The sequence below is a fragment of the Mauremys mutica genome, chromosome 20 (genome assembly GCF_020497125.1).
Source record: "Mauremys mutica isolate MM-2020 ecotype Southern chromosome 20, ASM2049712v1, whole genome shotgun sequence".
Classification (NCBI taxonomy): domain Eukaryota; kingdom Metazoa; phylum Chordata; order Testudines; family Geoemydidae; genus Mauremys; species Mauremys mutica.
The window spans coordinates 1,316,294-1,334,555 of NC_059091.1; the positions used below are offsets into that span (position 1 = coordinate 1,316,294).

General features: G+C 42.7%; 1 protein-coding gene across 2 annotated transcripts in view; it reads left to right on the forward strand.

The window, feature by feature from the left end:
* The window catches only part of DIP2B (disco interacting protein 2 homolog B), a 123,194-nt gene that overhangs the window by 50,682 nt on the left and 54,250 nt on the right, over positions 1-18,262 (forward strand). For both annotated transcript variants that reach the window (XM_044994780.1, XM_044994781.1), the window contains exons 2-4: positions 2,228-2,299; positions 12,969-13,097; positions 16,396-16,521. In XM_044994780.1, coding sequence (XP_044850715.1) covers positions 2,228-2,299; positions 12,969-13,097; positions 16,396-16,521 — 327 coding nt within the window. The remainder of the gene's footprint in view (positions 1-2,227; positions 2,300-12,968; positions 13,098-16,395; positions 16,522-18,262) is intronic.

Below are 18,262 nucleotides of genomic sequence, written 5' to 3' on the forward strand. Positions count from 1 at the left end.
CATGCAGTGTAAAACCACTAACACAAAGGATACCCATTAAATCTGGAAGAGAAAAAACACCCTATTGCCAAATAGTGAATTACAAGCAAAAGCAAATGGGTTAGGTTTGGAGGGAAAAGATGAATGGGAGCCTCTTCAGTCTCTTTTCCACCCAACAGATCCAGTAGGGGGGTCCCACAGTCACACACAGTCTGGCCTCAAGAAATGTATAGATAAGAATCTCCTGGAAAACTGACAGTTGATCCCTTGTACTTGTGACTATCAGTTAACACAGTGCTATCAAAGTGCTTTGAATAGACCAGAATCCTGTAGCTGCATTTAAGAGAACAGTGTTTCTCTCTGTGCTGCTGTTTCGGAAGGTGTAGTTTTGTTATACTAACATACCTTTCCCATGAGCTGGGTTAATTTAACCAGCTGCATATTGCAGTCACACTTATAAACTTGTACTTTGGTTGGCCTCTCAGTTTCATGAACATTTTAATTCTCTGTTGGTTGATTCGTTTGGACTTGTCGAGGCCTGGCTCAAATGCTATAAAAGAGAAGTTGAGATAAAATTTATTTTGTGTGTGCGCATCAGGCAGCAAAAAGCACTGTGTTCAGTGCTGGGGCTTGAGTCCAGGTGCTTTAAAAAATGCACCTGGTATTGAGATTAACCCTCCAATGTAAATGAAGTGATCTCATTTCATTTCATAGTGAACAGGTGCCCATGCCACAAAATCACCTTCCCAATTGAGATTGATTGGCCCCTGGGGCAGCAATTTCAGCAGAGAGGACATGGCCACAGAGACTGAACTTTTCATCACCTCTAAGGTGAGACCTTCCAAGTCAGAGTGGAAGGACACTGGTGGGAAAATGTTGGGAAACCTTGCAGTACTGCTGCCTGTGCTATCCCTGCCCTATTGATAGTGTCTGATAATATGATACTTTGCAACAAGAAATCACTGTAAAGAGAAAATGCTGTAAGTGGTCAGTGGTTTCTCGATATGATATAATGTAAATATTGCCCTTAGTTCTGGCTAGACTCCGTAGTACCAAAGAATTCTGGTTTTCTCCCTGCTGTGTGTTTGATCACTTCCAACCTTTTTGGCTCCTGAGAGATGAGGTTACAAGTATGGGCCAAACTACAAAGAGGTTTGAAATGCTTCAGGGCTTTTTCGTTTTAATCCCTTCAAGGTTTCAGTCTCTTTTCTGCAGTTCAGATGTAATGCAAGAAATTAAAGTAAAAGACAGCAGCCAGATGGTACTTCTAGTGGGTCAGAGAGATTCATATTTTAGAAAAAGGTTTCTTATTTCTTTGCTCTCTGTATGGTGCCTTCTCTTTGTGAACCTTTAAGCACTTACGTAGTACAGCATCCTGAGAGGCAAGTAGTGGTATTATACCCATTAAATAGATAGGTAAATAGAGACCCTATGCCTGTGTGAACTGCACTGGATATCAGTAAGGCAGGAGACACAATATAGAGTTGGTTTATAAGACCCTAAGTACTGAACTGTTGCCATTCACAATAAATGCTTGGTGATCTGCCCATCCTTGCTGGGCAGTTCAGTCACCTGAGGTGGGTCTGTCTCTAAGTTTACTTTTGGATCAGTGTGAAGCATTTCCTTCTTGAATGGGCTGCTCATAGTCCGTCATCAGCTCTCTTTAGGGTCCGCTGCAAGCCTCTCTTTCGTTGGTTGGTTTATTGTGACTAAGCTCTGCGTTTGCTATTGCCTTTCCCCCAATTCCCTTTAGCAGAGGGGGTCTGTTGTTGGTATCTGGTTGGTTGAGTTTGTCCTTGGTCCTTGTCCTGTGGTGCCTGAGCTAGTTGGTTTTCATTTTAGGTTTTTATAGTGTTGATATCCCGCTAAGACAGATGTTCTGATTCAAGTCACCCCATTGAGGGGGTGTATATTGTACGGTTGCTTCCACAGGAAGAGGTGAAAGCCCCGTTGTTCAGCGGAATTAAAAATTAAACCTGAGACCCTTAGAAAAATGCACAGTAGGGAACATGGCTGAGGGTGCTGATCTAGCAGGGACCGAGTAGTCTGCTCCCATCTTTCGCTTCTGTGAGCAAGTCATAAGACTGTAGAACCTTGACAAATACTTGGTTCTTATAAGTCATTCCTGCTGCCCATATGGTGACACGTCACAAAGCCCATTATTGTGCGGCAAGGCCATGCAGCTAAAATCCTCTTGCAATAGAGCACCTCAGGGACACGGTAACGTGACTTTCCTGTTTGATTTTAGGGGACATCACACAGAAGGGGTATGAGAAGAAAAGGGCAAAGCTGCTGGCTCCATACATCCCACAGACGCATGGTAAGTACGGTCTCTCGGTCCAGATTAAGAGCTTTGATTTACCGCATCAGCCTTGTCATTACAGGGGTTTTATAAAGTGAAGATGGAGGTTGAGGGCTTGGATCGCTTACCTGTCAACTCCAAATTGCCCTTGCCTCAGTTTAGTTTACTTTAGCTGTTTCACAATTCCATTGTAGGGGGCCAGATGGCAGCAGTAGAGTCATAGGCAATAGAGCTTTTCACCTCTAGGTTGCTGGTTTATGTCCAGGTCAGAAGTTCCTGACCATTATCACCAGGTGGGTGGTTGGCCTGTCTAAAATGTCAGGCGCCTCAGAGCTTTCCCAGTTGGGCCATGTGAACTTATTTAAAAACAAAACACCAGCACAGGCAGCTCTGGCTCCCTCATCAGTTGAGAAGTCAAGGGCTTGAACAGGCCGCGAAGTCCAAGGTCCCCTCTGATTCTCAGTGTGTCCCTTTGGGGCAATGTGTAGGAAGCTTGCAGTGATGCTGCAGATATATACAGCACTTCGTCTCCATAGCTGTTAATCCAACACTTTCAGCAGCATAAGCTTCACAGCAAGTCCATTTTTCTGAATAGGAGCTGCACATCTTCCTGGTTTTCCCTTTGCTTGTATCAGTGGTGTGTGCGTGCACGCGGGGGGGGTGGGGGGCTCTTGCCTAAGAGAGCTAGAGCTACTTAGGAAGAGAGATGAAATGGCCCAGGCTAAGTTTGAGAGCTAAAAAACCTACTGTGGAAATGCTGGAAGGGCATCTTGTCTACCTCAGAAGCAGAATGGACACTGGCTCGCTTGGAGGATGACTCTTACGGAAAACTGATCTACAGAGTTCAAGGCCAAGCCAGTGAGTTATGAAATGTGGGATTCCTTTTTAAAACATACAGGGCCAAATTTAACATATAAGCCTCAAACTTGCAGTTGGACCCTTTACACCCACGTGGAGTCCCGCTGTTGTCCATGAGGTTCTGTATCGGTGCTAGGTTCTGCCTGTGTAGATGGCATCAGGGCCATAATTAGCACATTAGTATCTGAGCATGCCACATCTGTGCTGTTGAGCACCACAGAAACACTCACCCATATGCTCTTGCTGCTTCACCAGACTAGGCCATGGGTTTCCAGCTTCATCTGCTTTTATGATCTGAGATAGTTGTTATGTTCAAGTGAAGTAAAACATTGTTTGGAGAAAAAAGGAAGTTTCCAAATGCAGAAGCTTTCATGAGGCCTTTGTCAAAAGGCAGACTATAAAGAATGTCTTGCAATTGTTTAAGTGCTAAGTTAATTTGCCAGTTCATAAGTCCTGCTGTACAAATACTCTCCGAAGCCATTCCTCGTGTTTGCTATACAGGCATTAGTATCTTCATAATTGACCTTGGTACCTTATTTACCAGACTTGCTGAATTCACTTGTCATTTTGTTTACATTCATTTTCTTTTATTCAAAGCTCCGTAGCAGTGGGGCTGGCTACGAACGTAGGATAATTAGAGATGGATAATTGTAAACTCCTCTCTAGGGCAAGGCCTAGAGCACCTCTGATAATTAATAGCAGGATACTCGTGCAAAAATAATTGCACTATTGATACACTGGGAAGTCTTGAACTATTAAAAAAAATCAAATAAAGCTTCTGGGTTTTTGCAGTTGATCAGGAGTGAATCGGTATGACAGGCAGAGAGCTCCATGACTTAACTGTTACTGTAATTGACTGAAACTGAACTAATGCCCAAAAGGGTAGGGGTTAAAGGGCACTGCTTTGAGCAGATTGTGAATGCCCATAATGGCATTGATTCTTTTCACTTCAGGTGGTATTCATTTGGAGCTCAAAACAAAATAATTCTGTCATTGTCATGTGTATCATCTGTTTGTATAGAATCTGCTATCTCTTGGTTAGGTTTCTCACCTTTTCTTTGTTCATACAACAATAGCTCAAATATGCTCTCATCTGAAGGTCTGCTCGCCAGTATTAGTCACTGGAGTGACTTACTGCTACAGTAAATATTGAAATACAAAGGTTATGGAAATGGACACAGTGTGCTGTTACCAACCTAATACATTGACACAAGCAATATAAGCAAAAATCCTGTTTTGGCCTTACATTCTGAAACTGTCATAGGCTGCTGAGGGGTCCTGACTAGACAGCTGTTTGATAGAAATTTCTCTTAGATTTGATGAGGTGACAGTCAACTCGTATCATTATTGCATTAATGAAGAAATACAGAACGGCATGTTTGGGTTTAACCCAGACTAATCCTTATAAGCAGGGATCCATCGAGCAGGTCTTGCAAGCTCTATTGACTCAAGGCCTATTTTGGTGAAATCTTTGGCCCTGAGGAAGTTGGGGTATGTGGGCTCTTTTCACACCTTCAAGCTACTTCTCTTCACAGATTTGCTCTTGGCTTGGAGTTCAGTGTGGGGCAACCAGGACCAATTCCGTAAGCAGCTCTGTATGCATTGATGTGGCCCTTTGCCCCTTGTGCCTGTCACTTTACATGCATGTTTATTTTGGAAAATGTTTAATTAGGGGGAAAAATGTCTGGAGAGACTGTGCATGGTCCTGCTGCACTAATTGACGTGCTTCTCAAGGCAGGGGAGCGAGCGAGAGCATTGGGAGAAATTAGGGCCAGATACCATGTCACTAATTAAAGTGGAATTCACTACTGCCATTCTGACAGTCTTGTGGCTCTTTATGGTCCAAGTCCAGCAGTCTTGACTCTGGCAAATCTCTCATTGACTTCAGTGAGATTTACACTTGTATAAGCAACGCAGGATCAGTCCCTTAGTTTAAAAGGGTCTGATGTTTTTTCCGTGTGATGGCATGAAGAGAATTGATTTTTTCGTCTGCAGAAGAGAATTGTAACAACCCTCAGCACTTAATTAGTGCATTACATTCTTAAAGCACTTTTCAAATGTTAACTAATGCTCAAGCACATCACTCTGTAAGATGTTATCCCCATTTCACAGATGTGGGGGAAGCTGAGGCACAGAGATACAGGGATGTGCTGCAGCAAGTCAGTATCAGAATTTGGGAGACCCTTTCTCCTATCCTTGTGCCCAGTCCACTATGCCACACTGCCTCTGTGAGTTGCCTCCCTGTTTGAGGTAGAACAACAATGTTAGTCCTTTGAGAAACTCATTTTCCTAGTGTAACATCCATTTTTGCAAAAATTAACATACTGGAGCTATGATCCTGGACTTACTCGCTGCTCTACATTTGCTGACAGCTGCTAGGTAGGCTATGCAGAATCTTATTGTAACAGACGTCACAGTTCATACATATTAAAGGCTTGTCCACATGGGGCTATTTGGGAAAGGTAAGGCAGATCAAGTAAAGTTATGAAGTCACCTTTAGTAGGATTGGCCTTAGCTTTAATGAGTGTGCCTGTGTAGACATGACTCCAGAAATGCTACTTGTGAATGTTAAGGTGAATGCTGCATAGACCAAAATAGAGAGAAGGGGGACAGCTTCAATTCATATTTATACTACAGCCTGTGACTTGAAAAGGAAAAGCTAGCCTGAGCCACAAACAGTCCTGTGAAATGAAAAGAGGCCTAACTGCTTTGTGGGTGTAGAGCTGACGCTTGGACCTCCCATTGCTGAGGCAGAGCTGAGCCTTCAGTGGAGGCTGAATGCTTTTGTAGGACGTTTAAAAAGTACACTGCAGCTATGGTAAACGTGCACCATAGGGGATGAGAGAACGACTGCGTCTTTCAGTTCTCCTTCCATCTGTGGAGACGAGTATCCACCAGAAGGCTCCAAGCCACTGCCTGAGCCTTGTTTGGCTTGATTTGGCCTTCGCCTTTCTAGGAGCTTGCTATTCGCTTGGATTGCTTATGTCTGATTGGGGTTAATCACCTCCTACTTGGTAGATGCTGGAAAGGGAAAGGTTATCACTGATGTCATTTGCGAAATGTGCACTCTTGCAGGAAGGGTAAAAAAGGCAGTTCAGATAAGGGATGTTGAAAATTCTCTTAGAACAGGAAGCACATATTCACTTGAGGGTAGAATGAACACAGCTGAATTTAGGTTGGCATAGTGGTAAGAAATTGGGGCTTAGTGGGGTGTGTCCTGATGCCCATTATTCTGGATGGGGTCAAGTGAGATGCACTGTCAGAAGTGCAAGGGACACAAGAAAAACTGGTGTGATATCATAGTAACCTGTATGTCGGAAAGTCCTCTTCTGCTGGGAGGATAACTGGAAGTCTCTGGATCCACGTGATGACCCACTGATATTGGATTTATTTCCATTAGTGGGTGACATGGATTTCTAAATACACATAAGCAAGGCAAATCCATTACATGGCTTAATGGGGTTTTCCTCTAGTATTATCCCTGTCAGTTGCAATATTTTGCAGAGCTCTTTAATAGACATGCTTATTGTTAGCATTAGGAGACCTGTAGATGACACACATAGCACCTCATGCATCACTTGACTTTGAGTCTCATTGTGGACTAGGATATATTTGCCTCCTTGTTTAACTTAATGAGCTGCTGTCCTCCTCCGATCGCTGCAAACCTGGCAAAGCATATACAGCTCTTTGGCTCAGGGAGTGCAAATGCAGGAAAATCTTGTTGCCAAAATTAGCAACTTTTCAGCCAGCCACACTGTTGGCGGACTGTGTTTTCTTGCTATTTGAGATGATGCATTATGTAATCAGTTCCTAAGGATAGGACAAAAGAATCCTCTCCTTATGTATAAAGGAAACGATATTCACCAAGCCCTGATTTACTGTCAGAACCTTTGTCTGCTTCTGATAGAGTTCTTACCCCCTCCTCACGTTAATAAGAAACTACATGATTGGGAATTGTCATGTAGACTTAGGTTAAGCATGCATTAAAGACTTGCAAATCTTTCATTGGCAGTCTTTTTGGGGAACAAGGAATTCTGCAAACCAAACAGATGTCTGAATCTATCACAATTTTTGTCACCTCATGTTTCAAAATAATTCTTGTGCTGTACCGCCCCTGAGCGTTATTCTTTATTTTGGATTTCTCTCCCTTCCCCTTGCAGCATGTGCATGTGCTTTTCCTTTAGGACTCTGACTCAATCCCATATTTCTGCAACATCTCTTAGTGAGAGAGAACACAGAGTGCATATTAGTTTGCATGCAGTTAATATTCCTTGAATTGCCTGACAGTCCTTGTATCACATAAAAGTCTGAAAGTTAATGAACTAGTCCAAAATATTCCTTGTGAAAATTGCTGGAGGATTGGGTATGCAGGAGTAACATTCAGTGAACATAGATCCTGTTATTTTATGGCCATGGATTATAGTGTTTGTATATTTTTGGTTTGTGTGTTTGCCAGATTAGGAGCGAGGCAGAGTTTATCAATGTTCTCAAATGCAAAACAGAAAGCAAAAAAGAATTGCTCTATTTGCTCGATATTTTAAAATGCAAACTACTTTGTTTCAGGGGGAAAATAATCTTTGACTGTTCTGCACAAAGGCTTTACTTTCTCACTCTCTGAAGTATACAAGAACATAGTCAAATTACCCTGAGTGCAGCTGACACTAACCACCTGTAGGTAAACAGCAAACAAATGAGGAAAGCCCTTATTATGGGCCCAGTGTTAAAAGGAATTACATGAGTGAGTGTAGACGGCCCTCAGCACCTCAGAATCTGAGGCCTCTGGGAAGAATAATGTAATGGTAAGCACACTGGTTTGGAGGGGTCGGAAAGCATATGAATGGAGTCTTGAGTGAGCTAAAATATCCACCCCTTCCTCCCTCTTTAGCAAAGATAGACTTAGCTTTCCATTGCCTACCATTACAAGGATCACCACTAGATAGGCACAGAAAAGACCAGTTAGAAATCAATCTCCAGCTGCCAGGGCAGGACATTGTATCCTGCTAGAGGCAGTATTATTAATAATGAGCATAGGAGGTATGCTCTGTGCACCAGATGTAAGCAGACACAGTTCCTGCCCCAAGGAGCTTATACCCCAGATACACAGACAAGGTGAGATGCAATGGGACACAAAGACGGCACTCCCCGAGTTTCCTTTTATGCCTATAGTGGTGACAACTTTTGCTGGTCTTTGCTTTTTGTATTCCTTATGGAAGAAGTAAGTCTCCCAGAGGATTATGAATGGAGAGTGGGATAAGGCGGATGTTCAACATATAGGGTAGAATGGAGAAAGGCCAAAATTTTATGTCCGGTGAGTTTTTAGTCTTCCAGGTATGGAGGGGAAGGAGCAATAGTTAGACTGAACCCGATGCTACATGTCTGCTACTGAAAAAGGGCTCACACCCTGCGATTCAGGAAATGGTGCCCAAGCTGACCTGCAGACCCCTCATACAGACATTTGCTTTTCACACTGTTTTTATAGGTTTATAGCTGGACAATACTGCATCATTTTAAGGAATAGCCAGACAAACATTAACACGTTTGTTCAATTCTTTACACAGACTAGCAGGCTAACCTGCTTTTCTCCTCCTTAGTTTGCTCTTTTGTCAAATGAATCCTACCTGTCTCTGGCTTTATTACTAATGTAAGTATCCCTCTTGGCTGTTGTGGCATTGTTATTGATCACATATGATTTTTTTTATTGTCTCCTATATAAAATCACTTTATAGCTAGTGTCCCTTCCCCTTACTGAGAGGGGGGGAGTGGGGGAGCAGCATGTTCAGCTAGCATCAAACGGCAATTAAAACATCAACTGCATCCTATAAAACCCCTATAAAATACAACCATCATGGTGCCTGTGTGTATCCAGGTCCTGCCAGCAGAAACTGCAGCTTGTAGCAGGATTATTCTGAAGGGAATGCTAAATAAAGTCATCTAACATCTGCCAAGCTTAGCTCACTTCTGCTGCTTTGTCAGAGAGCTTTGTAACTGTATATGATGTACTATAAATATGTACTTCCCAGATCTCTGAATCCTGCTTATGTGCTTTATATTAATTTGTACTCATACACATTCTTATATAACACAATATTTAAACAAAGCTAGATCTTGAGGTTTCATGTCAGTTAGGGATACATTTGATCCCTGTGTAAATGAACTGTCATGACTACACTGTGATGTACTGTGGAATAAACAAAGCTTTTGCATCTTGGAAGCAAGAAATTAAAGTGTATTCAATAGTTCATTTTAAAGAATAGTGTTTAATTGTGCTGCTGACATCTAGTGGTTACTTACAGTCCTAAATAAATTGTCAAGTGAACAGGAAGGTTTAAGCTGCTTTGTTAGTTGTTGAAGTTGTCTCTTCATTGGCTCTGAATAAAACCTCCCTGTTCATGACGAAGACACAAACATGGATGAGTCTTAAGTAAAAGTGCAGTTCTTCAGTCTGTCATTTAATGTAATTTGTATCTTGGCCAAGAGGAGCTTGTTCAGATGGATACACAAGGAAGATGCCTTTGACTGGTCATTGGCATTCAAATTGCTTATTTATTTCTTTAAGCCCAGATGATGTGCTTGGCACTGTACAAAGCATAAAAAGACAGTCTGTGCCTGAGGAGCTTACAATTTAAGACTCTGGATCTGTGTTTATAATGGTCCACATCACAGATCCTTCTACGACTGCAGAGTCCCAGTGAGGCTTCCCAGGGGTTTAAGAATCTACCACATGGATCCAATTTAAGGACTGGGCACTATAAAACAATGACTTTTATTTGGAAGGCTGGTAATGCACAGGTGCATGTGCTGCTTTGGCGTTAATAAGGTTTACAGCATAATCTAATGACTTGTTCTAATCGAGTGATGCAATTTTCTACAGTAATTATTCTCCCACTGATATTCCAGGTTTTTCAGTATTTTCAGTGTTCAAATGTTTTTAAATCCATAATGTTTGCAGTGGGTGCTTTGTGAAAGATATCAAAGTAACAGTGCAGAAGGGTTTAAAAATCCTCCAAAGTGATTCAGCACAGGCAGCAATAGTCCAAGCTTCCTCCCCAGCGTATCTCCATCTTGAGATGGAGGCTCCTCTTCTAGGGCCACGAGGGGTGATTTCAGTCTTGATGGCACCCTTAATGAAACACGCTGTATAGGGACAGTTGTTGTTAGCTGGGAGTGTCTGGTGTATACCACCTGGGAACTGAGAACTAGGCAAACCACCAGGCTCATTATACACTTCACTTTTGAAGGCTACCAGCCTGGGCTGGAGAGTAACAGACTTGGGTCACTGTCCCTGTTAAGTAGCATTCAGCTATGTTGTCAGAATGGTGACATTCTCGTTTGGTGACAGTCCTGATATTAGTACACATAGTCCATTGTTGCAGCTATTTTGTTACTTGTTTTGAATTGTAAATTATCTAAACATTTTTAATCAAGGCTCTCCAAGCAGTTTACAAACACAAATGTTAATTAAAGTAGCCATGTGGCCCTTGAGATGCAGTGGAATGCTCTGACCCCCTTTTGCAGATTGGTAGACTTGAAGCATGTTAGGTACAGAAGTTGCACAGATGTAAATTTAAATCCAGCTCTTGGCTTCCAGTCCTGTACCTTTACCCCAAATCCGTACTCCTCCCTTCCCGGTCTGCTTATTGATTATTGATGCTCTTAGCTTCTATGCCCAGCAAGTGGTTAAGTGAAAATAAGACTTGCCCCTTCAGTTAGCCCTTTCATTTGAGACGCTCAGGATGCCCCATGCCCTTATTTAAGCCTCCTGCCAATCCTCTTATTTGGGCATTTGAGTGTCCACACAAGGCGTTATACTGGTATGACTATAGCAATATAGTTGTGCCGATAAACTTTCCTGTATAGACAAGCTCTATGTTCATACCACATCCTTAACCATGGTATTGAAGTGCCTGTGAGGGGATACACAAATATACTGTCACTAAGGTGCTGGTTTGCAATATGACAGGTAATAAGTATCTTAGCTGCCTCGTCAGTTTCATCATTGCCATTAACTAGTTTGTGAAATTGGACAAGCCACTTACCCTTTCTCGGTCTCACTTTCCCCAGATGTACGTTGAAAACTTGTCTACCTCATGGTATGGCGTGTGTGTGTTGAAGCTTTGTAAATTGCTTCAGAATCCTAAAATGAAAGTCATTACTGAAGTATGATCTGTTATGGTACTCATTTGGTAACTATTGTTTTATTTCTGGTAATGTAAATTTCTGGATGGAGGCTATACCTGAGTCTTTATTTTAACTTATATAAAACTTATTTTATACTGTTTAGTAACAAAAAATAAAGTTGTGGATGAGTGACCCCAAAAATTTTGCCGATCCTTAACTTTGATACTTCCCAAAACTTTCACATCCAAATTCTGCAGACACTGACTGAACCACCATGTTACAAATAAATGTTATCTTTTGGGATTTCCAGCTAATTTTGGAATCATGTTGTTTACTTACTAAAGCAGTTTGATCTATTCTTGTAAATCCTCCTCTGTTCATGCAACATTGATCTGATACTCTCTCTGACTATTAATTAGTAGCTAAAACGACAGAAGAAAACTGTAATTACAGCACTGCATTCATGGACTGTTCAGTCTTGAGTAATTATGTTGGCACGTTCATGAGCAATATATATGCTTGACATGCAAATTATATACCCGATTGTAGTTCTGGGCAAAAGGGGTCAAATAAGGAACTGCTACTGAAATGTACTGTCTTGCACTTGCATATGATCCTTTACAATCCCCGTTGTACACATGGGGGAACCGAGATGCACAGAGGTGAGGTGACTTGCCTGTGATTTCACAGTGGGTCAATGGTAGGAGAAGCCAGGATTCCTGATTCCCTGGGTGAAATCCTAGCCTCACTAAATCAATGGCAAAGCTCCCATAGACTTCAATGGAACCAGAATTTCTCCCCAAGTTTCATTCTGTAAACACTGAACTATATTTTCAAGTCCTTCATGTTAATTCAAACCGTTTTGCTCTTTTTTAGTTCTACAAGACAAGCTGTCTTTGTGAAAGAATCAATTTCCTGTTTACTGTATGTGGCCTATCAATAAAAATAGCTTATTTCGATCGCTTGTTCTTCACTCAGACTGCGTTCAGCTATTTTTAAAGAGGTTTTTTTCCCCTAAAGGAAGGGTGCAATGCTATGTTTAAAGCTCTTTCGTGACACATTTGGTTGCAGTGGAAAGTTTTTCTCTCGTAAAATTGCAGGACTTATGCTGGAGAATGTCATGAATTATAGATAACATGCTCTAATTAGGACTTTTATTTAGCTAGTTTCTTCACTAATAACTGAAACTATTTTCTTTAAGTGTTATGAAAATTATGATGATAAAATGGTTGCAATAGATCAGACTGTCTTGTATATAATTCTCTTCCAAAATTCATTCTTTAGATGTCTGTCTTGGTGGAGAACTGTGGTTTTTTTGTTTTTTTTTCTCCCCGAAGAAGCAGGTTTAAATCTCAAGGGAGAGATGTATAATTTTTAAAAAGCACAAGGATATAGTACTGCTGAAACCAGGCTAACCTGCTCTGTTACAGATCACGCTACACCAGTGTAACTCATGGCCTATACTAGGGGTTTGCACCAGTGGCTAAATCCCAGTGTAGATGAGACCTTAAACATGCTTATTGAACAGCTCAGCAGGCAATCTTTAATTTCAGCAGCACACTGTGCTGAACCTGTTTGTTCCCTGTGGATAGTTTAGCAGGTAACAATGGATTTTTAATGTTGCCCAAATGCAGGTGGCTTTGTGGGTTGGGTTTTTTTTTTTTTTTTTTTTTTTTTAAATCTCTGAAAGAATTGTGGATTTGTTTTCCAGGGGTTGATCCAGCATTACAAAAGGAACCCAGAAATCAGACACCTGCTCCAGCAGCAACTTCAGCACCATCCTCATCCAAGTATCACCGAGCTCGATCTGGAGGAGCCAGAGATGAACGCTATCGGTCTGGTAAGGATATAACAATCACACATCAGAGACCTTTGTCAGTGGGAGAATACAGGTCACGTGATCTGAGTGGTTCAGCCAGCTAGTGGTCTGATTGCTGAAAGTCCTGTCTTGCTTATAGTGTGTCTAGAAACCAGAGGTGCTCAGGGGCCTATGGTTCCTAAGGAAAATCAAGGAACAAAGGCTGCTGATCAGGGAGGGTAAATGACTCTTTACCTCATGGGTTCCTGGGTTGAGTTTAGCTGGTTAGCGGAAGAGAACTTCACTTGGCGCTAATCCATTTTAGTGAGTGACAAGAGGCAGATAGGCACACTATAGAAAAACTAAATTAACTGAAATGTCCAGTGCGTCCTCCTGAAGGGATCTCTTGAGAATAGCCGGTTCCTCTTCTCTGGCTAGAGGGGTTCCAGCTCCCCAGCAGGTTCGCTGATTGATCACCAATGATTGGATAATGCCAGAGTTCAGTTTATCGGTAGTGAGGAGTGGGCCCAGGACTGAGCTCCCTTAGGGTATGTCTCCACTGCAATTAGACATCAGCGGTTGGTCCATGCCAGCTGACTCAGGCTCATGGGGCTTTGGCTAGGGGTCTGTTTAATTGCAGGCTAGATGTTCAGGCTTGGGCTGAAGCCCAAACTCTGGGACCCTCTGGCCTCACAGGGCTCTAGAGCCCGGGCTCCTCCCCAAGCCCATACTTGAATAAAACAGCCCTGCAAGCCTGAGTCTGTTGGCAAAGGCCAGATGCGGGATTTTAATTGCAGTGTAGATATATCCACAGAGCCCCTCAGAGGGGTGGCTGAGTGCTTGGAGTCAGCATTGAAATCCTTGGCAAAATAGTGTTGGGATCACACGCGCCAACTCCATGGGTGCTCCAGCCCTGGAGCACCCACGGAAAAAATTAGTGGGTGCTTAGCACCCACTGGCAGCCAGCTCCCCACTCTCCTCCTGTGCCTCCCGCCCACCGCAATCAGCTGTTTTCTGGCGTGCAGGAGGCTCTGGGAGGAAGGAGGAGGAGTGGGGACAGGGCACGCTCAAGGGAGGGGGTGGAACTGGGAGGGGAGGGATGGGGATAGGGCCTGGGGTGGGGACTTGGGAGAAGGGGGCGGGTGGGGGCTGGGCCTGGGCCTGGAGCACGCACACTCCCCGGGCCCAGAGGACGCTGGTGCCTATGGTTGCGATTAATTTAGCTGTAGCCACCTACCAGCCTAGGACAAAGTTTGCGTTCAGCAGTGCAGGGCAACCAAAGCCCAGTTCAGATCAGTGACGTTTAGTTACCTGCTGCTCCCTAGACAAGCTGCATTCCACACTCCTGGAATCACAGACACAGGCACATCTGCCCTGGAGGCTAAGAACTGGTCTCCTTTGTGCTCACCTGTTCCGAGCGCCTCCAGGGGGCTGGAAAAGTCTGACTCCTGTCCTGCTGATTCCTCCACTGCTCAGGAGGAAGATGACATGGGGGGTGGGGGGGGTGTAGAAGCAGGAGGTACATTCCCACTCTCAGTCTGAAGCTGGACTTGTTGGTCAGGAAGAATGCACACCCATGAGCACCTAGCTACGCCCACCTAACCCCTAGTGTAGACGCAGCTAGGCCAATGGAACAGTGCTTCTGTAGACCTGGCTACCATCGCCAGGGGAGGTAAAAGTTCCTACAGCAAGAGACAAACCCCTTCCCTTGCTGTAGTCTGTGTCTGTGCTACAGCTCTGTAGTTATGCCTCTGTGGCAACCATCATGTAGACATGGCCTAATTCACTTCACTTCATCTGTGTGAAGGGAACAGATTTATCTCAGAGGGGGATTGTGAAACTTAATTCACTTTTGTAAACTGCTTTGAGCTTCTTGGATGGAAGGTCCTATAAAAGTGAAAAAATAGCAGCAGCAGTATTTTTTTGTGTGGTATTGTGCTGTGATTTATTTAGGTTTCTTACGGGCCGGTGCCAACAGCTAAATCCACTGATTCAATTGACTGTGTCCCCCACTGCAGGCTTTCCTCTCCCATAATACAGTTCTGATTACCAATCCAGTGATGTATGCCAAGAGAGCTGGCACCAGAGTCCCAAGGTCACTTTGGAACCATTCATGTCTCCTTGCTACTTTTCTGAAATTATTCCCATCAAAATACCCCAAAAGAGTGAAGAATCTCTGACCTCCATCAGAGGATGTGTGAAAACAGTATTTATCTGGCTTTTGTTTTGTATTTAGATTGATTTGTAGAAAACTAAATCCAAATAAACATTTAACTTTATTTAAAAAAAAATAAGTGCAGCTCTGACAGCTTCTTCCGACTGACGTGTCTCTAATTTCCCTTTTATTTTCCTCTGAGGGCAACAAATTCTACAAGGTTTTATTTCTTCTTCTTGTGCTGTGGTAAAATATTTGATTCCTAAACTTATGTTTGGTTTCGTGGCATTGGGGTGTGGACTGTTCCCTTGAATCCATAGGCTGGTTCCCTGGCCTTGCCATTGAATGATTGCAGTAATTCTTCTGAAGTTCTTGTTAAAACTTTGGGCAGGCTGGTACTGAATGCGCAAAGCAGGGCAGGCTTGTTCAGTTAAAGGATCCATTGTATTGTAATGTTTTAAATGAAATGACTCCGTTTTGTTTCCAGCTGCCTTTGGTAGGATTTTTCTAACATAGCACAGTGGAAAATATTAAACTACATCAGATTTATTTTTTAAAAGGTTAAATGTGTCCGATCTTTTAAAATACTTCAAAGTTGATGAGTTCTATGGAGCATTGGCACCGGTGTGTTTTTATGATTTAACAAGACGTTACGGTATTTCTTGGTGGCCAACCAGTTTGGTAACCTGCGGTGCTAGGTGCTGTACAAAGATGATCTAGAAAAAGACAACACTCTGCACCAAAGCTCGTAGTCTGAAAAACAAGATGTAACTGTTGAAGACAGACAAGCAGGTTGGGATGGAGTTTGGGGAGGAAAAGGGTTACAGAAATGCAATTTGCTACAAAATAGTTGCTAGAGACACAAAGGAGTCTAATGGTTAGTGCAGGATACGTGGAACCAAAGTTCCTGACTCTTCCACCTGTTTGCTCTGGATTGGCAAATCACTTAACCACTGTTTTATTTTCTGCATCAGTAAAATTGAAATGTCATAGGCGGAATGGAAAAGCTTAATTCATTGTTTATGAAGGTGCTGTGAGGTCTTGGCTAGAAGGCGCGAGGGCAGGGCAGTTTGGTGGCTATAATATATGTGAATAACGCCTTTTTAAACTACATAATATATAAAAAAATCTTCCTACTATGTTTTTAGTTTTGCATAACTAAGGATGGTAATTTCCGTTTTGCAGATATCCACACAGAGGCAGTTCAAGCAGCACTGGCAAAGCATAAAGAACAGAAGATGGCTCTGCCTATGCCAACGAAAAGACGTTCCACATTTGTACAATCGCCAGCTGATGCCTGCACCCCCCCAGGTTAGGAACACTCTTGCCGGTTGTGGTTCTGAGAGGGGCTGATAAATCTCCTAACAGTTTCCGAGCCAGGAGGCTGAAGTTATGCAAAGATTGTTAAATACTCTGTTGCACTTTTATCTGGTATATAATTTCTAAGGCTCCCTTGTCACATCTAAGTGGCTGGTGATTTGCATGTTCAGGGAATGAGAGTTGAGTAACCCTCCATTGCAAAGCTGGTATCTCGGCTGTGCTTTACAATAGGGGAAAATAATTCATCCTCTGAGGCCTTTTAAAGCTCCAGTTGTGAAAGCTGAGGCACCTTCTCGGGCTGAGAATTCCTCTTTTGCTTCCCGGATCTCTATTTCAGTCTCTTGAGCCATAAGAAGTTAAAACAATGTGGGCTTGTGTGTTCCTAAGGTTAACACACAGCACTCAGAAGCAGCCACCAGTTTTCCAAAGCTTAGTAATTTACAATGATGCACCTTTCTGAGGCATGGACTCCGAGATTTCTGTGATCCCAGAATACTCAGGGCCTCTTCACTCACTGCCTGCTCACGTGAAGTGGCTATCCTGAGCTTCAGCTATAAAGTTACTCACATAATTTGTTGCAGGTCCTGGTAGGTTTTCATCAAATATTAATTAATAAACTTTTTTCCATTTTTCAAGTAGCTTTGTGCACAAGGTTGTGGGTTGGAAATACAGTTGCACAACCTCAGACCATTTGTGCTGATAGCAACAATTCCATAACCTCTGGGTGCTACAGTTTCACAAATTGCTGTGTAATCTCCGCTCATTCCAGTTTTTATATTTACACCAGTGCAATAAACCTGTTAGTATTAAAAAAAACAAACAAACAAAAAAAACCTCTTTGAGACTGCAATTTATATCCTCATGTAGGAATTATCCCGAGTTTAGCTTCTCGGCCTCATGGCTGAGGGGTGAAAACATTATCTAAAGTTGACTTGGTACATTCCAACAATGTGTTCATCACTATACAGAACGCAGAATAAAAAACTGGTGGCCTACAATTGAATGGATGCTGAGGGCCTGATCTAACTGGGGGAATCCTTTCATTGACTTCTGCCCTTTGGATCTGTCCTTAATACTGATCATTATTTTCACTCTGCGAAGTCAGTGGGACAAGCCAAAGTAATAAACACAAGCCTGCTGCCTCTTTGCAGCATCAGATTTTAAAGGCAGGATCCTATATAACATTCAAGAGGCTCTTGTAAAAAATGAGCCCATTGGCCCTGGGTAAAAGTCTGTAACTCCAAAATAATCTTACACTTGGTGCCCTGTAGTGAATATAATTTCAACTCCTTTACAAAGTGGGTGTTCAGAGCCTCGGTGTGAGAGTAGGTTTGGGGAGAGGATGCATCTTTTTCCAAAGGTGGTGTCACTTAGTACATGCTCCCTTTCTCAGTTTGCTTTTTGTAGTGCTGTGTGGCTTGCTCTTTTCTGAGATATCTCATCTGAAGGAGCTTGCCTGTTGTTAATCTCTGGATAGGTATTACCCTTCATTAAACCTGCCACGCTCCTGCTGCTATGCCTGTGAAATTCACAATCTTTAAACCCTCAAAAACCTAACCAGGGCCTGGCAGCTGGGAGCAGTTAACAAACCGTACTTAGTTTTTTTTGTTATATTTTTGGACAAATGCACAAATTATACTTTGTGCGGCAGCGGAATTTAAAGTGTTTAGCTTGGTCGAAGGCTCCTAAGCTCTTTGTCAGTATATGTGACCTAATTATGTGGATATTCAGA